The 26,903-nt window shown below is 37.5% G+C and overlaps 1 protein-coding gene across 1 annotated transcript; it reads right to left on the reverse strand.

Moving 5' to 3' along the window:
• Nucleotides 1-1,013: 1,013 nt before the first annotated feature.
• LOC117411610 (lutropin-choriogonadotropic hormone receptor-like) lies at nt 1,014-26,903 on the reverse strand. Its single transcript, XM_034019280.3, has 11 exons — nt 26,335-26,903; nt 16,206-16,277; nt 10,386-10,460; nt 9,066-9,140; nt 8,786-8,860; nt 7,644-7,721; nt 7,400-7,468; nt 4,615-4,689; nt 4,200-4,388; nt 2,996-3,064; nt 1,014-2,627 (listed from the first exon to the last, which is right to left on the reverse strand). Exons 1-11 carry the CDS (start codon nt 26,502-26,504, stop codon nt 1,457-1,459), a joined length of 2,118 nt encoding a protein of 705 aa, XP_033875171.3. The 5' UTR covers nt 26,505-26,903; the 3' UTR covers nt 1,014-1,456.

Genomic DNA, 26,903 nt, shown 5'->3' on the forward strand with positions numbered 1-26,903 from the left:
AGGCGACATTGAATTAGTGAAACAAAATCACTCTATACATATTGGCTTATTCTGTTGATGAATGTAGTAGTGCAATAAGCAATCTAATTTCATAATCACGGTTCAGTTGGATCATCGTCAACAATAATTGATGCATTGCAAACTCTATTGTTCATGAGCCCCAGACTTAGGAAATATATAAAAAGTGACTAGAAATAAGGTTTGCAAATCACACACAAAACAATTGCAATGGTAGAGGGATATAATACAAATTCAAGGAAACAATTACCTCATCTAGAACTCTGTAAACTACTGGATGTCATATATATATATTTTTTGTTTTTCCATTAACACCAATATCCTGGAACTTTTATACAAAAAATGAAAACGGTAGACATGTTAAGCTTAGAAATCCAAACCATTTTGAATCCTGCTACCGGAAACCTGCAGTGCTGCCTGGCAACTCCCATATTCTTATTAGTTTATTTAGCAGACACTTTTGTCTAAGGTGATTTACAGAAACTAGGGTGTGTGAACTATGCATATTACGCTTCATGGTTGTACTTTATTTATACACGCCCATCTGCTACATTTTCTTTATAATAATGGCAAATAATGCTGTTTGCATAAATGTTGATTTCCAGCTGGAGATGCTAATATCTCTGCCCGGTCTATGCTATTTGCTTTTATTGTACTGTTCGTGCTCATTCAGCACTGTGCTTCATTATTATTATTATTATTATTACAGGTTTTACAAGTATTATTTGTCACTTTGTTCCTGATGGAGATTTATGTTCATTTTAAATTCACTAGGGAAATTAAGAACTGTGTTTTTGTTTGTATTAAGAAACGTCAAATGTTTTGTTTAGTTTGGAAATTGGTTGTCCTACAACATAACACATTGAGTTGTACAATGAAGTGGCTTCCTGCAAGATGTAATGAGATTCATTAGACCACCCCTGACCTGCTGCTAACGGTCATGATCTTTTATTGAAAATGCACATAAATGTGAAGAAAAAAAAATCACCCAAAACATCTTTGACTCGGTTTATAACTGAGCACAGATCCAACAATGTATGAACGTTGTACAGTCAAATACCAAAACTAACATACTGTACAACCCCCCCAAAATAAGCATTCTACATCAAGGACAAAGTTGCCTGCTTAACCCACTTTAAAACCATCCTTACAAGTTTGAACACAAATAAATAAAATAAACATTTCGAGCAATATAAAACAGTTTTTTGAAACATTATGGAACATGACTGGTGTACTGTAGTAAGCTTGAATCCTTCTTTAGCATAACCATTACACCTTAACATTAAAGTTTTATTTAAATATACAGCACATTGTCATTATATTAACTGGTTTCATGAAAATATAGTTTAATACTGTACTGAATTTTGATCTGTATGAAAATCCCTGACATTAGCGCTCAAGATGCACTCCCAGAGTACACACGCTGTATCAACTCCGATTAAGGACGTCTGTAGCAGGGTTCTTCTTTTCCTTTTCCTGTAGGACACTGACACTTGAAAGTAGTCAAGTTTAGCATTGCTTGAGAGGTTCTATTGGCACTGCTCAAGGAGCAAGTGTTCCTTATATTGGATTTCTGAGTTGAGAAGCTATGCATTCTGTAGAAGTCTGCCTGTGCCTTGCACCAGCCGAACCTGCTCATTAACACAAAAAAATCTCTTCGAAATGCCTTTGTGAAGATTGCATATAAGAATGGATTTGAACAAGAGTTGATGGGGTAAAACAAAACCAGAAGAATCTTGGAGTTGGTCACGGTGATGAGTGGCACCTTGAACGCTGCAGAAATAGCAAAGAAAGTTATGGGTGCCATACACAGAAAGTCAGTGAAGATGAGCACTGCCATTCTTTTGGCAATTTTAGTGTCGCTGTTTTTGGCTGCGAATTCCGGGTTGCGTACAGTTAGGTAGATTTTAATATAGCAGGTACAGATTATAATAAAGGCGATGACATTGAGCATCAGAATGAATATAACATACCCCTGGGCTGGTGCATTTTCGATATCCATGGGAAGGCACATGCTAACTTTCTTGTAGCTGCTCACTCCCCAAATGGGCATGAAAGCCATGACAAGTGAAAACAGCCATCCCCCAATCATAATGATAGCAGCATGTCTGAAACGCAGCTTTCTGTCCAGCTGCATGGCGTAGGTAATGGTGTACCAGCGCTCCAGTGTGATCATGGTCAAGGTATACACTGAGAGTTCACTGGCAAACACCGTTAAAAACCCAGCTGCACCACAGCCAGCGCCGGTCTGCCACTCTATTGCATGGTTATAATACTGGCCCTTTGATCTACAATCAATAGAAGCAATGAGAAGCAAGTAAACACCCATGCAGAAATCAGCAAAGGCAAGGTTGCACATGAGGAACCTTGGGACGGTGAGTTTGTAGCGACTGGTGAGCAGAACAAGCAGTACAGCAAAGTTTCCAACAATGGCGAATACATTTATAATCCAGATAAGGATTCGAAGGAAGTCGTAGCCCAGGATGTCCTCGCAGGGATTGAAAGCGTCTGGCTCTGGCGTACATCTGAAGTGAATTTCCGTCTTGCAGATTTCCAGTTCTGGATACAGATAATCCATGTTTTCCGAATAGTAACTATCAGCTGGATATCTGATGTTCCAAGTTTTCCCACCCCAAAAAAAGAAATAAAGAAAATAAACAGTTATTCATTTAAATCAAACAAATTTTCTTTTAGACGCCCCCCCCCCAACCCAACAATAAAATATAAAAGTCTCCACAAATTTAATTTGCCTCTCTTATGAGAAGGTAAATTATACGTCTTTCTGCTTGCAATTCAGAGCAATGTATTTTCAACACAGCTACACTATTTTAATGTTATTTGGATTGCTGATTTAAGTGGCAGCAAAGCTCAATGCTTATTGAAGTTAATAAGCAGACATTTTGTTTTTGAATACTGCCTCAGAAAATTGCATTTCTATTGAAGCAAAGTGGTGAGAAGTGTTTTGTGTTTGACTTACACGTCATGAGCTGTATAGTCTTTACAATTATTGGAAAGGTTACCAAGTGATGCAATAGAAGAACTCTGCCTGGGAGAAGAAAAAAGCAAACACATTGTACATATTAGAAGGCCATTGCATGTAGTATAGTAGTTTAATAGTATATACAGTATGCTTTTTAAAGCAGTAGAATAGGACCAAAGGACCCATGCTGCTTGCTTTATCACCGTCCACTCAAAATACCATGACATATAATCAGTTGAACACACTCTTTCTATAACATAAACAGGATAGCAAGACCGCAGACATGCTTCTTAAAGATATAAGCCTGGATTCACCAGGGCACATGGTTTCTTCCGTAACCCTTTAGTACCCACAGTAGGCACTTCCAGGTTTCATTTCTAGTTTTAGCAGTGTTGGGTTAAATGTTTTTTTTTATTTTTTTATTTTTTTAAAGCAGCTTCAGGGGTATGATAATGTAAACTCTAAATCACTCCCTGTAACGGCAAGGAGCCCTGTACATGTATTTGTTTATTTATTTTTAGAACGTGCAGGTTATTGTTTTGTATTTGTTTGTTATGATTTATTTATTTATTTATTTATTTATTTATGTATGTATACATGACGGCGAAGCGCTGTGTGTTTTGTTATTGTTTTGTTTTTATTTAAAATGTGTTCTGGCAGAGGCGAGGTTGGGTACTCGTCCTCTGCCAGGAATAATTAAAAACTTCATGCAGATTGCAGCTCTCTGCACTTAGGGTAGTGGGGTGTACAGAGGAGCGTAAGCAAGCGAGCGTGGCAAAGAGAGAAGAAAAGTTAAATTAAATACAGGATCAGTGAAGGCTACTGCCCAGCCTGACCTGTATTGTTTAGTGGTTTTGTGTTCGAGATTTGTTTTATTTAAATCTTTTATTTTGCTCTGTGAGTTTTTTTTGTTTAAATATTTGATTTATTTTTGTATTTAAATAAACGGCGCGCAGCGTGTTTTTGCCTGCAGTAATGCCTCTTTGTTTTTGTTCCTGCAACTGGCCTGACATCACCACAACGCCATTCCTGTCACACTCCCATACAACAATCAAAAATTCAATAGTGCTGTGAGAAAGCAATATCAGGTTTGGTAAACTATTTTTATCTTAAACCTTTTCACAGCATCCAAATGTGTGTTGCTAAGTCATTTTAACCCCTGTATTTAAGGGTTAACAGTACTGTCCAGAAACACACTTACTTTTTTTTTCTGTCCCAGTTTTTGAAGGCACAGCAGTGACTGGGATATGTTAAATTAGCCTCCTGTAGATAAACAAACTTGTCCAGAGGTGGCAGTGTCATCAGGGAGTAAGTGCCACGAGCAATAAGCACTTTCACCAACTCCAGTCCATGGGTGGGCAGAACTTGGAGAGGTGTTGCAGAAACGTCTCTTTAAAACAACAGAAATCATTTGTTTGTTTTTCCCTTACAATTCTGCAAGTTTTATCTTTAGAAAACCTGTGTGTTTCCTGTTGTCTGCACAGTACTTATAATTACAGAAGGGTTAGTGCCCAGAAATGCTAACAGTGCTCCTTTAAAGATGCACAATCTTAAGTCCAATTCTTGCAAATGACAACCTTTAAATGTTATTTCTTGTGCAAACAGCACTAACTTACAGTATATCAGGTCCTGTTGCTCCCCTGAAGGCATCGTTGTGTATTTGGTCTAGATATTTATTATCCTTAAGAACCCTGGGAATGTAAAAGAAAGTATATTTATTCAAATAAACAGATGCACCAGTCATTCCTTAAAGTCTGCCACAGTAAATGTTCCAAACACCAAACACAGCACAATGGTCCATTCAGCATCTGCATGGGCTTCAAAGCTTCAGCTCCTTCACAATTCAATCATGTTAATCTTGTCCCAAGTAGATTTGGGGTTATGTTAAATATACTTTATTCCTTGAGTATCTCTTCAAACTGTCTACATGTATTATTGTCCCCAATCGATGCTTGTGGTCTGCTTCTGACAACAATCACATAGGGCAGATTTATTAAGCTACCTAATAAGAACATAAGAACATAAGAAAGTTTATAAACGAGAGGAGGCCATTCAGCCCATCTTGCTCGTTTGGTTGTTAGTATCTTATTGATCCCAGAATCTCATCAAGCAGCTTCTTGAAGGATCCCAGGGTGTCAGCTTCAACAACATTACTGGGGAGTTGGTTCCAGACTCTCACAATTCTCTGTGTAAAGGAAGTGCCCCCTATTTTCTGTTCTGAATGCCCCTTTATCTAAATAATTAAAATGGAGTTCAATGGATAATGTTCTCATTTTCATACAGTAGTATGCAATTGTACCAGAACACCTCAAGATTGGTCATTTCTATCCTTTATATACCCACTGTAGGAATATTAGGGGAACAGCCGTGGTGTGACACAATAGAATAAAGTGGTAGCAGTGGAAAACTACTGAGTGCAGAACTGTATGTGTGCTTCAGGCAGAAGGTAGTTGTAACCAGTTATGTGGGTTTTTCATTGATGTGGGTTTTACTGATGACTATCTGAAACTGGCTCTTTGAGTTAATTAAGTTTAGTTACATGTATGTCAGCTGAAACTGGAGTTAACTACGTTTAGTTATATAGAATAAGGAAGACATGTATGAATCAATGTGTGCTTTCTGGTTAAGGACTGGCTGGTGGCAGCCCGTGATTGGTCAATGAAGTATGAATATGTATAAAGTAGTGTTATGATGTGTGTATTAATACTGCTGTTTTGGAGAAGTCCCTTCCCTTGAATGAGTCTCAGTGCCGTTGAGGGTCACCAAGTGCTTTGAGTTCACTGTACTGTGATGCTGTTAGACTCCTACTTTCTGTGTAATAAACTACTTTTGGTGAGAAACATTACCTACAAGATCTTATTGACTTCTTTGATCACAGTAACAACACCTAAACCTACCTGCATGAAATCCTTTCAATTTCCAGTTAGTAATCAGTGATATAGAAACAACAGGCGCCTTAACAACTTCTAAAAAGTGTCTTGCATTTTACCATTTGTGGCTATGTGTTCCTTTTCTCTTACTATTTTAAATGAATTGCATGTGTGGCCTAATAAAGTAATCAATGGAATTAGACAATCACTAATTTGTCTATTTTGACAGTTTCCCAAGATTTTCAATTGCAGTGGCTTGATTTCATATGCACAACAAATCAAAACCACAAAAGCAATGGGGTGTTCTAATAAATGTGCACACTGCTGTATACCTAACTAGAACTTTTCTTTGTGATGCTCACTTTTTGTACTACTTTGTAATGTAACACATAGTTTGTTTCTGTTAAATTGTATGCCTGCCTGCTAATGTAATTGTATGTTGTTTGATTTACAGATGCAGTATTGGCTTTTCTGTGAATAAACTGGTATGCATGCACGTAAAATTGACTAACAATTCATAGATGAATCACCCATATTGGTATGCTCCATATTGAATTCCATTTAAAAAAAAAACCAAAAAACATTAAGGTGTATTTACCTAACCAGTAAAATCAAGACTTTGATTTCATATCACAAAAATATACATTTTACAATAGTTCCACAATTCCTGTTTACTAACTTCCTTCTATTTAGGTCACTGATTCATCATTCTAATGATATGTAATTTAGCAAGGGCTTTTAATGATTTAATTTACACAATGTTTCACCATTTCTACTTGTCTGTCTGCCTGCATTCTCATATCTGTGTGTAAATAATATAGAGTTGTAAATAAATAAGACATAGCCGTCTGAAAAGTGCATCAGCACCCGAGAACTGAGTGATAAAAATAGGAGCTAATAACAGTTCTGAAATAAAACAGTGAGTCACAGGGAGGAATGCAGATCCCCACAGTCAATACCATCTGTCACTGCAGACACCGCTCTACTAATGCAATATTCAATGCATTTTGATAGCTGATACAATTAAAGCTGAAGCCATCAAGAACAACGTGTTTGAAGTTTCCAATGGGTCATGACTGTAACTAGAGTAAACGTAATAAAGTTAACATGAGGTTTGATACCTTCATGCATGACAGTTCCAATGCCAGCCATTTAAACCACTTACTTATAAGACTTTGGTAACTTGAGATGACTTTTACATCCATTGAATGGTAAGACACGAACAAGAAGCGACCCTAATCAGCCAATTGTAATACAATCCATTACACAGACTCAAAGCTTCAAAGGTGATATCAAAGTGTCTAATTCCCAGTAATATTCTCTAAGTCTTTCTGCCACTCCACTCTCTACAGACACCATTTTTCAAAGTAGAAAGCCAGGTATGTGAGAAACAAAGCAAGAATGGGCCAGGGGGAAGAGACACGGTTCTCATGGAGTTCATTTGTGGATGGGATCAAGGCGAGGTCACCTTAGATACACTATTTGTTTCTAAGTGAAAAATTAATATATATATACAGCGAAATATACGTACAGTTTATTCAGTTTTGTCCCGTTGAACGCATAGCTCTGTATGTCTTTGAATCCATTTTTAAATAGATTCCTGAAAAAGAAACAGTAAGTACCCATATGTCACATTATGTCGTCATTCAAGCATTACCATTTGTTTTTAATATAGTTTAATGATCATTATAAGTCATGTAAAAGTCGTGAAAATAGCCTTAAAAGATAAAATAGATATGCATTTTAAGAATGTACCTTCCTGAGGCTATACTCACATTAGTGAACACTCCTCAGCCAGCCCCAGAAACGCATTGGGTGGTACGGTTGTTATATGCATGTTGTCACAAATTTCCCTGGAGAAATAATGCTATTATTAGTTATTATTACAGCATATACAACCATTAAGAGATCTACTGTAGCATCCAATAACTTGTTTTCTATGCAGTGCTGCTGATTGAATATTTTTAAACCCTAACCCTAACCCTAACCCTTGATGCTACAGTCACATGACTCATTGTTATCTCTCCTTTTTCAATAGGGTGTTTACCACTTACAGCATTATCTTCAAAAGGAGCAAAACAAGAATGTGTTGTGTCGTTAAATGAAATGATTTAGGTATTCGACTTCAGAAGCGCAATGGGCCAGATTAATCAAGGTATTTACATCACAATGCAATTTGCTCCATGTATTGCTGAAGTAGAATCAAACAGTTTATCTTGCAAAATAAGTAACTAACAACTCACACTGTTACTTCAAGGAGTCAAAAGTTTAGCACGCTGCAGATTGCATTGCAAGTATAACAACTTTGCTAAATCTTGCACAAACATAATTAGTGTATTTGTTGCACATTTCTAAAACTCTACACTCATCCAGAGACCTGCTATACAACAATTTTTACGCAACCAGCAATCTGCAATCACTTAAATCTGCAGCATTGCACAATCCAGTTCAAGTTTGACTGAGAATAAAACTCCATGGTGCCTTTTAACATGTGCATTTCTATTACTGCATTGCCTCCCATGCACTGTACTTCATCAGAAACCTTGCCTTTTTCACTGTCCATTTGTTTTCATTCCCCAAAGGTAGTTTTAACTGTAAAAAAACAACTTTTATCCCCCCAATGAAATATGCTTCCCAGTGTGCCAATCTGTCAGCCAAACAGGCATGACCCTGTGGCTACTTCCAGAAGTAGGAGGTGGAAATGCCATATTCAACCTGCTTAGAAGAAATCAAAAATGTAAAAATAAATGGCCACTCAGAGTATGGTCCGTTTGATTTGCAAGGTGTATTTTTCCGACAGTGAATTTGACCCATTTCCAATCTAACTGCTTTTAAATAAGTCTGCCTGTAGTCGTTCTGAGGCTTGGACGAGATGCATGAGTTGACAATCACTTTAAGGACGTATCTCAATACTCACAGGAAAAAATAGGACTCCATAGAGTAGATCTTTGTTAAATCAGGGAATATAGTTATTCCAGTGTTACAAATACTCCTGATAAAAGAAGAACAGAAATACACAGTATGTGACATCTTATATGTATGGACAGAAAACCAAATAATATATATTATAAATATGTCATCTTTAAATCCTGTACCCAATTTATTTATCAAAAAATGATATGGTCATTAAATTGCTATAAAAATGTTTTAGAAAAGAAGATGGAACTGTTACAAAAACAACTCACAACGATTCTTACAGGTATTTTAACTTTGGAAGATTTGCAAACGCCTCCTGTTCAATCGTCACGAGATGTTTTGTATTCTGAATTAAGCTAAAATGAGAGAAAAAGCAAACAACAACAAAAATGAATACAGTCCAAACATTTCTTTAAAAATTGAAATATATACAGTAGATGGCAGCCAATGTCTTTCACTGAATCAAGACTGCTGTTGCAGACTTGTTCATATGCTTGGCCATTCTATCCTGTGATAAGTTTGACTAATGGCAAGCCCGCAGCGTGGAAATACACACAACTCAGAATATCTTGGGCATGCCAGTAGTTTGATATTGATGACCTCTCCAATGCAACTACCCTGACATCATGCAATGACCCTGCTGTCAACATGTAGTGTTACTGGATAATTGCAACTATTATTTATTTATTTATTTAAGCAGCCCAGAGCATACAAGGTGGATAATAAACCATGCAGGGGTTTCTGCCAGCTCACTGCAGCTTGGTGTTGTTTCAGATTTTGTTGTACAGAGAATGTTATTTCAAGCATCCCACGTGGAGACTGAATATTTAGCAAAAGTGATTTTAAAGTTTGTAAATAATAATCTGCACCTTGTGGCTGATGGGTTAATAATACTGACATCAGCATAAGGCACGTCCAGTTGTTTCCTCTGGACTAGAGCGCTTGCTGTTTAGTGGATTGGTAAGATGCTTGTCTTTGATCTGTGAAGTTATCGGTTTGTATCTAGCCCTTGCCTCTCCATTCAGTTTAATGGGCAAAGATGCCAAACCATTACAGTGCTGTACAGTCGAGAGGCAAGTATGGGTCATGCTGATGTCAGTGATATCAACTCATCAGCCGCTAGGAGGAGATCTATTACAATTTAGAATTGGGTTTGTGTGTAGATGCTGCAAGAAACGTGGATGTTCCTGGTGCATTTGTCTCAAAACGAAGCGGCTTCATTACAAAAAAATTGAGCCGGAAAACCAGTTTTTAAGTGATAAGCTGTTCTGAGTTGCTTCAGTTTAAATTAATTCCCACTTATTCATTATCACTTAGTCAATTCTCATTACTTGCAACAACCTTATTTATTGAAGCTGAAGACAAATGGATGAATTGCGACTGGGACAAATTCATTTATTTTCAGTTTAGTGTTCACGGTTTATCGCCATGATCCATCTGGTTTGCAATGAGTGGAGAGGTGAGTGTGGGGCTCCTTGCAATCAGGACTACTTGTGATACCAGCCTACAAGTACCTGAAACACCATGAGAGCCCCTCTACACTAGGCACACCTGTCTTTCAGCTTTGCTTTTAACATGTTAGATAAATTACTTGTACTTACATTTCAGTAAGGCTGGGAAGGAACACAAAAGCTTGTGTTTTTATTCTCTCAACTGAGTTGCTCTGGGTAATTTCACTGTAAAAAAAATATGTACAACAGAAGTAATTTGACAAATGTACTGAATATACATTAACACTGTGTTCTTAATGCAAAGGCAAGAGGGGTCAACTGAATCCCAGCAGCCAATAGAAAGCTACCACAGGGCTGGTGCTGGTATCTGTACTGTACTGTATAGATCTGTATACTGGGATCTGTACTGTATAGATCTGTATACTGGGATCTCAGTGCACTGTTAAAATGTGTCATATAAGAGAGGAATGAAACGATTGAAATAGTAATTATAGCAATAATCTAGCAAAATAATAATTGAACCGCTCCTTCTTTCTTGCTAGTTTTATACTTTTTAATTGTTTTAATCCCTTTGTACTAGCTTTAGAATAGGGATCAATAAATCAGACCCAGATAATTATCATGCTTGGACCCCACCTACTCTGTTAAGCAAACAAATCAGACCATTTTTAGAAACCAAACTGATGACTTCTAGCATCAATGTGCAGTGCTCGGCAACTAGAATGCTTGATTGCTGTGCAAAGAGTTCTCTATTGGGTTTATTTACTTTGCGTGGTCAATTGCAGTAGCTAAGTGCTCATGTTAAAAGGTTGCAGCTAGACGCACAGATTATGTTACAAATAAAGCACGGCAATAGAAAAAATACAGTTAGAAATATGTAAGCCACAATGTTGATTTTTTGGGGAGGATCAAAGTGACTGTATTTGGGGAATGCATAATTTATGACCCATGTAAGTTTTACATGAACCATGACGTGTGAATACAGAACACAGGATACAGCAAAGGTAAAGTAACAAGGTTGTATACCTAGTTTTCACAAAGGGATGTATTGTATAATGGTACAGTAGTCAGAAGAGATCTTATGGTTTGGTGTTTTGAGTTTATAATCATTGAGTTGTAACAACAATGAAAAGCGCTCTGTTGGAAAGGGCTTCCATGGTAATTTCCTGGCAAACTGTTGCTTGTGTGCTTAATAAGTACAGTGACCAGCTACCATTAGGACCACTCTCTGTCTCTCCCCTTTCAGAAGACCTCTCTCTGATGTGACTGGCTCTCTAACAAGACCAATTTACTCAATCCCTTTGGTGGTCAGCATAAAGGGAGAAATTACTTAACTGAACACCTCTCGTTCGCTAACTAAAATTCTGAGGAGCATATGCCCCTCCCACTCATCATTCCATTTTGCAAATACCGCTTTGCTTTCTCTGTGAAGTTTAGAACATTCCTTCTGCACCATCCTGCCAAATCAACTGGTTTGAGGGTCGCCTTGCCCCTGCGTGTCAGACGAGTCCATCCTGCTGGGATTTAAGTGGACAGCAAGCCAAGGATTCGCAGGGCTGGTCCGGGGAGGTGTGACATTTTCAGATACTTGCTGTATTATACCTTTTTAAAAAGCCAAGACCATGTAGAATCTAACTCTGTAATAGTTGCACATGTCAGATGAAATACCTGTGTATTTATATAGGTACAAAGACACACACAGAGTGAATATGGGGTGAAGCAATGGCTGCGCTCAGTATTTATTAATGAATAAACGGATGGTGAAACAAACAAACAGACTGTTAACAAAACACAAAACAAAAGGGCACAAGGTCCAAAACAAACAGACAAACGGTTGACGAACACTAAATAAACAAGTATCGTGCTGGTTTTCTTTAGCAATTGTTTATTTCTATTTTAGATTTGACCTCCTCTGTCTCACTCTCGTTTTCCACTCACAAACACCCGACCCTGTGTGCATGAAAACTGACTCTATATATACAGACGTGCTCAAATTTGTTGGTACCCTTACAGCTCATTGAAATAATGCTTCATTCCTCCTGAAAAGTGATGAAATTAAAAGCTATTTTATCATGTATACTTGCATGCCTTTGGTATGTCATAGAATAAAGCAAAGAAGCTGTGAAAAGAGATTAATTATTGCTTATTCTACAAAGATATTCTAAAATGGCCTGGACACATTTGTTGGTACCCCTTAGAAAAGATAATAAATAATTGGATTATAGTGATATTTCAAACTAATTAGTTTCTTTAATTAGTATCACACATGTCTCCAATCTTGTAATCAGTCATTCAGCCTATTTAAATGGAGAAAAGTAGTCACTGTGCTGTTTGGTATCATTGTGTGCACCACACTGAACATGGACCAGAGAAAGCAAAGGAGAGAGTTGTCTGAGGAGATCAGAAAGAAAATAATAGACAAGCATGGTAAAGGTAAAGGCTACAAGACCATCTCCAAGCAGCTTGATGTTCCTGTGACAACAGTTGCAAATATTATTAAGACGTTTAAGGTCCATGGAACTGTAGGCAACCTCCCTGGGCACGGCCGCAAGAGGAAAATCGACCCCAGATTGAACAGAAGGATAGTGTGAATGGTAGAAAAAGAACCAAGGATAACTGCCAAAGAGATACAAGCTGAACTCCAAGGTGAAGGTACGTCAGTTTCTGATCGCACCATCCGTCGCTTTTTGAGCAAAAGTGGGCTCCATGGAAGAAGACCGAGGAAGACTCCACTTTTGACAGAAAAACATAAAAAAGCCAGACTGGAATTTGCTAAAATGCATATTGACAAGCCACAATCCTTCTGGGAGAATGTCCTTTGGACAGATGAGTCAAAACCGGAGCTTTTTGGCAAGTCACATCAGCTCTATGTTCACAGACGAAAAAATGAAGCTTTCAAAGAAAAGAACACCATACCTACAGTGAAACATGGAGGAGGCTCGGTTATGTTTTGGGGCTGCTTTGCTGCGCCTGGCACAGGGTGCCTTGAATCTGTGCAGGGCACAATGAAATCTCAAGACTATCAAGGCATTCTGGAGCGAAACGTACTGCCCAGTGTCAGAAAGCTCTGTCTCAGTCGCAGGTCATGGGTCCTCCAACAGGATAATGACCCAAAACACACAGCTAAAAGCACCCAAGAATGGATAAGAACAAAATATTGGACTATTCTGAAGTGGCCTTCTATGAGTCCTGATCTGAATCCTATCGAACATCTATGGAAAGAGCTGAAACTTGCAGTCTGGAGAAGGCACCCATCAAACCTGAGACAGCTGGAGCAGTTTGCTCAGGAAGAGTGGGCCAAACTACCTGTTAACAGGTGCAGAAGTCTCATTGAGAGCTACAGAAAATGTTTGATTGCAGTGATTGCCTCTAAAGGTTGTGCAACAAAATATTAGGTTAGCGGTCCCATCATTTTTGTCCATGCCATTTTCATTTGTTTTATTATTTACAATATTATGTTGAATAAAAAATCAAAAGCAAAGTCTGATTTCTATTAAATATGGAATAAACAATGGTGGATGCCAATTACTTTTGTCAGTTTCAAGTTATTTCAGAGAAAATTGTGCATTCTTCGTTTTTTGTGGAGGGGTACCAACAAATTTGAGCACGTCTGTACAGCTGTGCCGGGATTCAATTACTATTTACTACTAATAAAAGAGACAAGTAGACAAGCATCAAATGAGTATTAGTCACATTGTGAACTATCAATTGACATAAAAAATGTGTTTTCTAGAAATTTCATTCAAAACCATCCCCAGGCCAACACTTTTTATGCTTTTGGGTAGAAAAATACAATAATGATTAATGAAGAAAACTCAACATTGGAACATCAGCCCCATTACTGACAAAAACTGTCAGTAATATTACTGTTCTAGTGTTATCCCGGACAGACCTGAAGGAGTGGCTGCAGGTGGCATGTCTCGAACACAACTACCACTCAAACAAGGGAGTTGTTCTTTTAGTTTAGTTTGTATTGCGATGGGTTTTCCTTCAGTATTTATAACAAGATGTGAAAAATCTCTGCATGGAGTATCATGGACCACAGTGTTCCAATTCTTATTACAACTCTGGTAATGGACTTGCAATAGGGTTGAGTAGGTTGGTGGACTCATAAAGAAAAGTACCATGCAGTTAGACTGAAATGCACTAAATATCTTATATAAATAATCCCGTTTCCTGTATTTTCAAATTGGTAAAAATGCACTTAAAATATTTTACAAGCATCTGTGATGATCAATGACATAAATCAAGCCCCCGGTGAGCTTCAGATGACATTGTGCCTGTAACATTAATAAACATGAATACATGTTGGCTACAGATGTCAATTACCCGAAGCTCTTCCAGTGATCAGCTTTATATAAATGATCCTGGTATTGTGTGGATTTCGTTTCCAATTTCATTTGACCATATTATTCAGGGACTATAACCAACAGCCTAATGCAGTCAGAAAAAAAGTGTTGCCATAGAAACATTGGCCTCTGAGAAAGGCACACACAGTGAAAAAAATATGTTCTACACACTACAGGAAATCATGTATACTATAACAATATATTCAAATTTACCAATACAGTTTTTATTTACTTTTAAGTTATTTCATGAAAAAAGGTGAATTTCACATAGGTTTAGCATTACAAAGGAGTTGTATTGTGATTACAAAAACACAGTCATCAGTACAGTTTAGCATGACAGTTGCAATGTGTTGCTGGTTAAATGATTGTCTCTGGCACAACTAATGGGACAAAACGTCCCAAGAGCCATGTGTTTATTTATTCACAGGACAGAAGGTAACGAAATGATTTTCCAGGGGCACTCAATGGAGTCACAATCACCTCGTTTTCAGGGGGTTTTGTAGGCAACTCAGAAAACCAAAACATACATACAGCTGCTACATTACATTCACATGTTTTATATGCCAGAGCTGAGCAGATCTCTTTATAAAAACATCCCAGGCATGATAGAGGTATGCAGTATGAAGGTAAGCTCGCCACAAAACAATGAATTCCAATCATTGTTTCTGTTATTTTGAATTCACTCCCATGAGATCTTGCAGAGAGATTTTAACTTTTTTTTTAAACATACATTTATTTTTAATTCACACTCATAACAATCTGAGAATATATCATGTTTTAAGCAGGCAGTAGTCAGCAAACACAAAACAAGACAAAGAAAACCCTCCCATATAACCCACCTAATCCACATGGCAACCTTACTGCAGACTACTCGAGTTCATAGTAATATTACTATTATGTGAGAAAATGTCATTATTATTATGTGGTAAAACAAACCATAGGGTTCTATGAATACACAGAAATGCATGAACATGTGTGTATAGAGATTTTACATTTACTAACTGACAGTTGCCACAATTTCACATGGGGCCAAAATTATAGCTGAGTGTCTGACTCATCAGAAATTCAGCTTTCATGACTGTAAATAGTTGCTGATTCTGTACAATAGATTTTAATAAATAAAACACCATGCAAACAGTTTTGATTTTCCCCACGTTCATGATTGCAAAGAGGCAAAATTGTTCCTGTGTGTTCATCTTGTCAATGTCAAACCTGCATAATTTGTTAATTTGTTTAATGATTAATGCAATTGCTGCCACTGCAAATAACAGAATATGAACAATCACTTATTTAAAATAGAGGAAGTACTACATATTGCACTACATATTCTCAGTTTGCAAAAAGAGAAGTAGATGAACACACAAATATGCACAGAACACTGCTTATACACTAATATAATCAATTTGCCTCATTGCCTTTCTACATTACAATGAAACTCAGTGTGTGCCTTCTCTGATGGTTTGAGACTAAATCTACAATCACCCTTTAACACAAATCCAAATGGTATTTTATATAGAGAGGTGCATGTTGTATGCACACATAATTTGCCATATTATCAGAATGAATCAAAGACACAAAATGTCTCCGTCTCACCAAAAGCATGTATTCAAGAGAAACTTACATTCTTGACACGTTGACTAGTCCTCTAAAAGTAAAGCTCGGGATCACTTTGAATGGGAGATGAGTTAATCTCCTGGGAGAAGCAAAACAAAAACAAAAGACAAAGGCATTGTTACCTAACCTAGGGAAGGAATTAAAACTGCAATTGCATACCTGCCAACCTTTGAAAATACAAAATTGGGAGATATTTTTTTAAGATATATACCATACGTACCTTTTTTTACTTGTCAGAGAAAACTTACTTAAGGTAGTAATGCATTACAATTGGCAATCTAAATGATCTGGAATGTCTTGAGTCTTACCGGGAGATGGGCGATCACGTCTCTACATCAGGAGTTGACAGGTATGCAATTGTGTAGCAGCTGGTGCCATTCCAGGCTTAATAATGAGCATTAAAAGTGTCATATCATTCAGTAGCATAATAACATTCTCAGATTTTTTTGTGTGTGTCTGAGAATCTCTTGCCATAACACTTTATTCATTTCTTGTGTTACAGATAATAGGGTCCCTGCTGAGCCTTGGACTTGACCTTGACCTAGAATGAATGGGCTTCACTTGAATCTTACTGATAATAATCTGGGAAACTAAAAAAATAAGAGACAATAAGAAACAGAGATATAATGTTGCCATTTTTTTTTAAACCTTGATTGTTACACCTTTAATTAGAAACATCCAAGCTTTTTAACTATAAAGTGTGGTGAATAAATATTAACTTTATAATGACTTTATTATAACTGCTATTCGAATGGTTACACTCATTCCTGACAACAGTGGCTTCTAATGCTATAAGTAGGGCTTCTGACTTGTATCTATCAATGATTCAATCTGAATACTTTAAATCCACCCTAACTACTGAGTGGCAGCAAATTCCTACATTTCTATTGGAGACTCCGCTTGCGAGATTTTAAAGGAGATTACATGTTGTATTGGTTAGTTGTTTATTTTATCAGTTAGTTGTGTATTGTATCGGTCAGTTGTGTATTGTATCAGTCAGTTGTGTAATGTATCGGTCAGTTGTGTCTTGTATTGGTTAGTTGTGTATTGTATTGGTTAGTTGTGTATTGTATCAGTCAGTTGTGTATTGTATTGTTCAGTTGTGTATTGTATTGGACAGTTGTGTCTTGTATTGGTTAGTTGTGTATTGTATCAGTCAGTTGTGTATTGTATCAGTCAGTTGTGTATTGTATCGGTCAGTTGTGTATTGTATTGGTTAATTGTGTATCGTATCGGTCCGTTGTGTATCATATCGTCCAGTTGTGTATTGTATCGATCAGTTGAGTATTGTATCGGTTAGTTGTGTATCATATCGTCCAGTTGTGTATTGTATCGATCAGTTAAGTATTGTATCGGTTAGTTGTGTATCATATCATCCAGTTGTGTATTGTATCGATCAGTTGTGTATTGTATCGGTTAGTTGTGTATTGTATCGGTTAGTTGTGTATTGTATCGGTTAGTTGTGTATTGTATTGGTTAGTTGTGTATTGTATCAGTTAGTTGTGTATTGTATCGGTCAGTTGTGTATTGTATTGGTTAGTTGTGTATTGTATTGGCTAGTTGTGTATTGTATCGGTTAGTTGTGTATTGTATCGGTTAGTTGTGTATTGTATCGGTTAGTTGTGTATTGTACCAGTTATTTGTGTATTGTATTGGTTAGTTGTGTATTGTATCGGTCAGTTGTGTATTGTATCGGTCAGTTGTGTATTGTATCGGTCAGTTGTGTATTGTATTGGTTAGTTGTGTATTGTATTGGCTAGTTGTGTATTGTATCGGTTAGTTGTGTATTGTATCGGTTAGTTGTGTATTGTATCGGTTAGTTGTGTATTGTATTGGTTAGTTGTGTATTGTACCAGTTATTTGTGTATTGTATTGGTTAGTTGTGTATTGTATCGGTCAGTTGTGTATTGTATCGGTCAGTTGTGTATTGTATTGGTTAGTTGTGTATTGTATTGGCTAGTTGTGTATTGTATCGGTTAGTTGTGTATTGTATCGGTTAGTTGTGTATTGTATCGGTTAGTTGTGTATTGTATTGGTTAGTTGTGTATTGTATTGGTTAGTTGTGTATTGTACCAGTTATTTGTGTATTGTATTGGCTAGTTGTGTATTGTATCGGTCAGTTGTGTATTGTATCGGTCAGTTGTGTATTGTATCGGTCAGTTGTGTATTGTATTGGTTAGTTGTGTATTGTATTGGCTAGTTGTGTATTGTATCGGTTAGTTGTGTATTGTATCAGTTAGTTGTGTATTGTATCGGTTAGTTGTGTATTGTATTGGTTAGTTGTGTATTGTACCAGTTATTTGTGTATTGTATTGGTTAGTTGTGTATTGTATCGGTCAGTTGTGTATTGTATCGGTCAGTTGTGTATTGTATCGGTCAGTTGTGTATTGTATTGGTTAGTTGTGTATTGTATTGGCTAGTTGTGTATTGTATCGGTTAGTTGTGTATTGTATCGGTTAGTTGTGTATTGTATCGGTTAGTTGTGTATTGTACCAGTTATTTGTGTATTGTATTGGCTAGTTGTGTATTGTATCGGTCAGTTGTGTATTGTATTGGTTAGTTGTGTATTGTATCGGTCAGTTGTGTATTGTATTGGTTAGTTGTGTATTGTATTGGCTAGTTGTGTATTTTATCAAATAGAAGGTGAGAATACAAACATGGAATCAGAAAAATCATTTTTTTAACATCAGAATGATGTTCACGATATGAATTACTCAGAGTACATGACTTCTCAATAACAGTACTGTACAGGACAAAAAGTATATAATATTCAATTACTGGGAATAATACCATACCACAGAGAGGTTGTAATGGTTTTCAGAGTTATAACACAGGTGTCAGGTATTTTAGTGTATGTCAATAGCTTATTCTTTGTACAAAAAGCCATACAAATAGTGTAGTTCTACAGAGATGGACAGGCTATAAAAGTATGTATGTATGTTTGTATGTATGTATGTATGTATGTATCTATCTAGAGCTGCATCTATTGCATAACATACTTTCATTTAAAAAAGACAAGTCTGAAATTGTATTTTATTCCTAATATATTATGGCAGGGCAGAGAAAAAGCCCTGCACATAATGAGAGGAGGCAGGGCAAAGCCTGCTGTTTAAATGTGTTTATTTATCACAGGTGAATGGATTGTTACAATTAAAAAATGTATTGGTGTATTATTATTTAAAAAGGAATGTATACTGTTTGGGAGCGGGTGAATTTGTGTGTGTATTTAAAGAATGGTTTGTGTGTTGTTTTGGTTATGATTTGAATGCATTGTGTTGATTTAATGTTTGTTATTGTGTGGCAGCGGAGTGGAAAAGCAGAGCGCTTTTCACCCGAGAACCTGCCTGTGCTGTCTGGTCTGGGAACGTTACCCTTGGCTACCCTGTCTCACACACACACACACACACACACACATATATAAGTACATCTGCATTATGGAAAGGTTTCTATAGGGTTTGATAGTGTCTAACGCTCACATTGCCAGTTGTAAGCAGAACAGCGTGGTCACCACTGTAAAAAACTTTCTTAAATCTGAGGCTCAGCTCCATCTCACAAACTACTGTACCCCAAATCCATCAGCACCTCCAGCTGCTTATCTTATACTCTGCTCTGCTCTACCAGCAAAAGCAATTTGAACAGGAAAGAAAATGCATCAGTTCAATTGTATCAGTTCAAAAGTCTGTTTGACAGCTTTTTCAAAGTACAAGACAGTCACCTTAAAAAAAGTGCAGAGTGCAGCACACAAAGAGACTGGACTGTAAGACACTCTATTCAGGATCCACAGAGTACAGCACACAATGAGACTGGACTGTAAGACACTCTATTCAGGATCCACAGAGTGCAGCACACAAAGAGACTGGGCTGTAAGACACTCTATTCAGGATCCACAGAGTGCAGCACACAATGAGACTGGACTGTAAGACACTCTATTCAGGATCCACAGAGTGCAGCACACAATGAGACTGGACTGTAAGACACTCTATTCAGGATCCACAGAGTGCAGCACACAATGAGACTGGACTGTAAGACACTCTATTCAGGATCCACAGAGTGCAGCACACAATGAGACTGGACTGTAAGACACTCTATTCAGGATCCACAGAGTACAGCACACAATGAGACTGGACTGTAAGACACTCCAGGATCCACAGAGTGCAGCACACAATGAGACTGGACTGTAAGACACTCCAGGATCCACAGACTGCAGCACACAATAAGACTGGACTGTAAGACACTCTATTCAGGATCCACAGAGTGCAGCACACAATAAGACTGGACTGTAAGACACTCTATTCAGGATCCACAGAGTGCAGCACACAATGAGACTGGACTGTAAGACACTCTATTCAGGATCCACAGAGTGCAGCACACAATGAGACTGGACTGTAAGACACTCTATTCAGGATCCACAGAGTGCAGCACACAAAGAGACTGGGCTGTAAGACACTCTATTCAGGATCCACAGAGTGCAGCACACAATGAGACTGGACTGTAAGACACTCTATTCAGGATCCACAGAGTGCAGCACACAATAAGACTGGACTGTAAGACACTCTATTCAGGATCCACAGAGTGCAGCACACAATGAGACTGGGTTGTAAGACACTCTATTCAGGATCCACAGAGTGCAGCACACAATAAGACTGGGCTGTAAGACACTCCAGGATCCACAGAGTGCAGCACACAATGAGACTGGACTGTAAGACACTCTATTCAGGATCCACAGAGTGCAGCACACAATAAGACTGGACTGTAAGACACTCTATTCAGGATCCACAGAGTGCAGCACACAATGAGACTGGACTGTAAGACACTCTATTCAGGATCCACAGAGTGCAGCACACAATGAGACTGGACTGTAAGACACTCTATTCAGGATCCACAGAGTGCAGCACACAATGAGACTGGGCTGTAAGACACTCTATTCAGGATCCACAGAGTACAGCACACAATGAGACTGAACTGTAAGACACTCTATTCAGGATCCACAGAGTGCAGCACACAATGAGACTGGGCTGTAAGACACACGGTGTGAAATTGATTTCCGGGTAATTGTTACTCTGAGTCTGCTGAAGGGCGTTACAGTTAAAAATACAAACTGCATTCTTTTTCTTGCACCCTTATATACAAAGCAAAAGCTAAATCACATGCAATTATAGGCGGTTCCTATGTGTGTGTGTGTGTGTGTGTGTGTGTGTGTGACAGCTCAAATACATTGTGATTCACTCCTGAATGAGAGAAAAAATGACATTGCACCTTGAGGCGTGTCAGAAATGAGTGTATTAGAAGGTTATTAGTTACTGGCAGAATGATGTTTCAGTGCTGGAAGTAAATACGTGACCCAGGTTGAAGGACTAAAATGAAATTATTTGCAATGTCAAAGACTGGATTACGTCTCTCTTCAAGCTTTCATAATACCTTTGTATATATTTAAACTTTAATAGACTGCACATAGTTACTCGTTTGCAGCACTGTGTGTGCTGCACAGTGAAACAACAATATTCTACAGTCAGTGCTTATTACTCACTTTTAATACAAGGTTGTAAAGCTAGTTTCCAACATTATAACTCTGAGCTAGAGGAACTTAATACATGAAAGATTTGTTTGATCTATTTTTTGCACCGTATGTGCTAACGGGTTTAAACAACGACAGCAACAAAGCGTGCCCCCCCCCCCCCCCCCCCACCCCCCCCCCCCCCACAAACTGGCTTCAGAGGTTGGCGATACAATCTTGTTTCAGCTTCTTAAAGGTACAGTAATAATCCCTTGCTTTTGTGTTTTATTGTTTTCTTTTATTGAACACATTTAAACGGAGACGTTTTTTTTAACGTGAAGTGACTGAAAGTAGAAAGTGAAACTGAATTGCCAAATGCACCATCTTTTCTTAATTTTTTATCTGCAGCTGAATCTATTCTGTCCTGCTTAGAGCTGACGTTTCTGTTTGCAGAAACAATTAAATACTGGGCTCTGCTCACAAAGCTTTAACTAAAGTTTTACATTTTTTGTCAAAAAGAAAAACATATTTTAATAACTCCTGAGTTTAAGCTTTCTGAATAGGGCCCAGGGTTTTAACCATCAGCGCTTGATATCTCCACCCACCATTTACCCATTGGTAAGCCAATAAGAGGCAGAGTTACAAATCATATTGCAATACACTGCAAGTTTGGGTATAACAAACTGTTGATGTGCACTTTTATTAATTTGTTTTCTTAAAATAAGGCTTCAGGACAGCCATATATTATTTCCATGTAGTTAAAAAAATCCCATGACAGTCTGTTTTATTAATGGAGTACTTCTTGATCTGGAGAATGGCAATTTTACACTCATTAGATGTCAGTTCACATAGGGTATGGGAGCTTTTTGGCTTGAGGCATCAGTGCAGATACAGAGGCATCTATCTAAGAGTCTCTTTCTTCCACAGTGGAGTCAGATGAATTTATAAAACTCACGGATCCCTCTTAGGTTCTGAGAAGAGTGGTCAGCCTGTAATAGTCGCACAGTAACTTCAGGCAGCCTAATGTGATACAATGCTGAATTCAAACATACCCCTGTATGCAACAGCACATCACATCACACCTGTCATGCAGAAAGTTATGCAGTAAACCTCTAATATATAGTAATGGCAAACTTTTGTAGACTTTTGTGCTTTGTTGATTTCTCTGAGATGTGTTCTAGAGATCATACTGAGGGAAAAAAATAAATAAATCAGTGCACAGAAATATATATTTCTTGTAACTTTACAACTGTCACATGTGCAAGACGTTGTTGAACAATATGCTTTAGTAAATTACATTTTACGTTACTGTAATGTGCCAATACAAGTTGAACCATTTGGGAACTGCTATGTTTTATTAAAATAATTTTTAAACGATTTCGTAGCCTATTTGATATGTTTTACACACACAGTGCATTTAAATCAATGTGGGTTTTATTTCACCGGGAGATTCAGGTCACTCATCACGGTAATTTTTTCCTCATAACTCTCAGATTGGGTTGTCAACAGGCTCCAGAATCTCGGGACACTTTAAGGCAGGTCAGGTTTATTAACTCACCTCTCTAAACTGCAATGTATTCGACATGTAAAGCGAGTGTGAATTGCTTCAGCAGTTTAGTAAATGTATTTAATTGTTTAATTGTGGTGGCGATTGTATCTGGAGAGCCGCGTAACAACGATTAATCGTATTGCTTGAATTTTTTATACAGTAAACAATATCTATCAAAATAGTGCAACACCATTATTATAGATAACTGTTCACTCACCTGCACGCTTTCATTTAACCTTGTGGCAGCAGGTAAAGTTTCTATTTGGTTAATATTTCTTGCTTCACACAGTCCCACCCAGTCAGAGCCAATCAGCTGCTGCGTAGGTCTGATTGATGGAAACGATCCTTGCAGGCATGTGTGTGCTTTTGGTAACAATTACGTAAAACAATTCAATTAATGTAGCAACAGTTCGCACAGTACACACTCACTTTACTGAATACACTGCAGTTTAGTGAGGTGAGTTACAAAACCTGACTTTCCTAAGTGTCCCGAGACTCTGGAGCCCGTTGGCAACCCTACTCTCAGATCAGGTGACACAGGTTGAAACGTCATTAAAGAAAATAGTGGGTTATGGCAAAGACACAGCTCTCCTTTCTTAAAGGTAAAGTAAACAGTTCTGTATTTTGACGTTTCTATTGTGGGAGGAAGGGGTTAGCGGTAAATTGTGTAAGTTTCAAACTGAAATCTTATTCTGGGATATATTTCCATTTGGTAATAAAAAATACTATGAACTAAAAGGCTTGTAAAGTTTTAACATTACTTCCCTTGATTTAAATTCAACACTTTTCACAATATATCCGAGCATCTTGTTGGCCTTTTTTATAGCTCCCCCACATTGTCTAGATGAAGACATTTCTGAGTCAACATAAACTCCTAGGTCTTTTTCATAGATTCCTTCTTCAATTTCAGTATCTCCCATATGATATTTATAATGCACATTTTTATTGCCTGCGTGCAGTACCTTACACTTTTCTCTATTAAATGTCATTTGCCATGTGTCTGCCCAGTTCTGAATGCTGTCTAGATCATTTTGAATGACCTTTGCTGCTGCAACAGAGTTTGCCACTCCTCCTATTTTTGTGTCGTCTGCAAATTTAACAAGTTTGCTTACTATACCAGAATCTAAATCATTAATTAGTAAGACCTCATTAGTAAGAAATCAGTAAGACCTCACCTAGAATATTGTGTTTAGTTCTGGTCACCTTGTTACAAAAAGGATATTGTTGCTCTAGAAAGAGTGCAAAGAAGTGCGACAAGAATTATCCCGGCTTTAAAAGGCATGTTGTATGCAGACAGGCTAAACGAATTGAATCTATTCAGTCTTGAACAAAGAAGACTACGCAGTGATCTGATTCAAGCATTCCAAATTCTAAAAGGTATTGACAATGTCGACCCAGGGGACTTTTTCGACCTGAAAAAAGAAATAAGGACCAGGGGTCACAAATGGAGATTAGATAAAGGGGCATTCAGAAAGAAAATAGGAGGCACTTTTTTACATAGAGAATTGTGAGGGTCTGGAACCAACTCCCCAGTAATGTTGTTGAAGCTGACACCCTGTGATCCTTCAAGAAGCTGCTTGATGAGATTCTGGGATCAATAAGCTGCTAACAACCAAGAAGTATTAGTGCTATACTTTATTGGGTTCATAAATCTCTGTGGAGTGGAATGGAGTCCCCACTTAGATAGTATTGAGCGTCACAAGTCCCCACTTGCATAGTACAGAATGATGCTCACACACTGCTGTGTGTTTCTGCAACATACATATATAACAGAAGCACAATAGTGCTACTGTAGGTAAGAAAATAAGATATTATAGTTAATTAGTAATGGACTCTTAGACCAATTGCATATTTTATTGATGTTCTTGTTTTGCTATTTTTATTAATTGATAACAATAATAATAATTATTATTATAATAATAGATTTAATAATGCAGCATAAATGTAAAAAGCAGTCCACTTTAAATGAATATGACTAAGTGAAAGATGCAGCATTAATTACACTTATTTATTTTATTGCTGGCATGATTGTTACTGGAACAACGTGATTGATGCTGCATTGCTTAATGTGAGGATTAAAAAAAAGAGAAGTTAAACAAATACTTCCATCATAGAATTTTACATTATTAATATTATAATTAAACTACATTTGCTATGAAAAGTGTCTTCCATAGTTTGTTCAACACTAAGGGGAAAAACTGACTGTAAAAAGCCACGTAATGTGCGTGTTCAGTACGGCCGCACTCAGCGTCAAAATAACAACCTATTTTTTAAAACTAATTAGGTGAAGCAGGTTATTCCGCAATCAAACAATTTAAATACCTCAGTGAGCTAGTTTCCCAGCTGGCTCAGGCTCTTAGCCATCAACATCAAAGGCACAGTGTGTTAAACCACATGTGTGTGTAAGTCACTGCACTACCACCAGCAGTCTACAGGGGCAGCACTGAGAAAAAAAAATACACACTTGGGGACCCCCCAGGGACCCCACTTGATCATTTTAAAAAAACTTCACTAGGGGGGTCTAGGCATCATTTTAAGTTGATTTAAAGGCTTTGCCAAGTGGGGACTTGGATTTGGTTCCCACTTGGCTACCAAGTCCTCACTTGGTGGATGTGTAACCACACCTGTCCCCACTTAGATAGGAGACGAGAACACACACGCGCGCGCACACACACACACACACACACACACACACATACCTTTATTAAGTTTCAAATCTGTCTATACAGCATGTTTTTGTTTTTATTTAACTTTCAAATCTGTCTATATACAGCATGGTTTTGTTTTTATTTCAACCTGCAATTTAAATTGGTTTTGAATCTGCATTGCTTACAAAGAACAAGAAGAGAACAGACTTACCACAATAACAAAAAACATGTAACTGTACTTACATTATCAGCGCTTAACTTTACTTCACAATATTTTAAACACTGGGTTAAGATGGCAAAAACGTTATCAGCTATACAGTACTGTGGTATTATTATTATTATTATTATTATTATTATTATTATTATTATTATTATTATTATTATCTAATAAGGATACATGGTGATTTGATATGACAAAAAAAGTATTAGGCTACAATATACTTACAAATTAATATGAGCGTTTTCACTTTTTGATGCAAGCTGAGTTTCCCTGGAGCAGTTGATGGTCCTTTCAGTACAGTTACAAATCTCAGGGCACATAAACCCCAAAGCAGCGAGCTGTAGGTACAGGTTGCAGATTAAAATAATAACAAGACATAGTCCGAATGAAGCCATTGTGCCAGTACTGGTCAAATTAAAACGTGAAGTTGTATTGTTCTCCCCGTGATAAACTGACTGAGGTGATGCTGAGCTTCACTTGTTGCACTCTGGACACGCTGTGTACTTATGACCGACTTCTTGACATAGCTGCGTGTTTCTTCCTTATCCAGCACTTCTTTACAAAGACGAAACTGTACTTCGTCATCAAATTGAAAAAGGCGAGTCTATTCGGTGCTGTGAACAGCAACACAGGGCGCTAACAACTTTAATTTGAGTTTGCTGAAAGACATGGCAACGTGTCTTGATACAAGTCTGTTATCAATATTAGGTTTGCATCGCATAAACATGAGCCTCGCGTTAGTTGCCTTGAATAAATATCGATCCAGTCCAACATTATTCACCTGTTACATGACA

The sequence above is a fragment of the Acipenser ruthenus genome, chromosome 6 (genome assembly GCF_902713425.1).
Source record: "Acipenser ruthenus chromosome 6, fAciRut3.2 maternal haplotype, whole genome shotgun sequence".
NCBI lineage: Eukaryota > Metazoa > Chordata > Actinopteri > Acipenseriformes > Acipenseridae > Acipenser > Acipenser ruthenus.

Coding starts and splice junctions, on each gene's coding strand:
- LOC117411610 (XM_034019280.3), bottom strand. CDS start 26,504: ATGGCTTCATTCGGACTATGTCTTGTTATTATTTTAATCTGCAACCTG. Junction 16,278..26,334: donor GAAAACGCTCATATTAATTT/GTAAGTATATTG, acceptor TGCTTCTCCCAG/GAGATTAACTCATCTCCCAT. Junction 8,861..9,065: donor CTTCCAAAGTTAAAATACCT/GTAAGAATCGTT, acceptor TTCTTTTATCAG/GAGTATTTGTAACACTGGAA.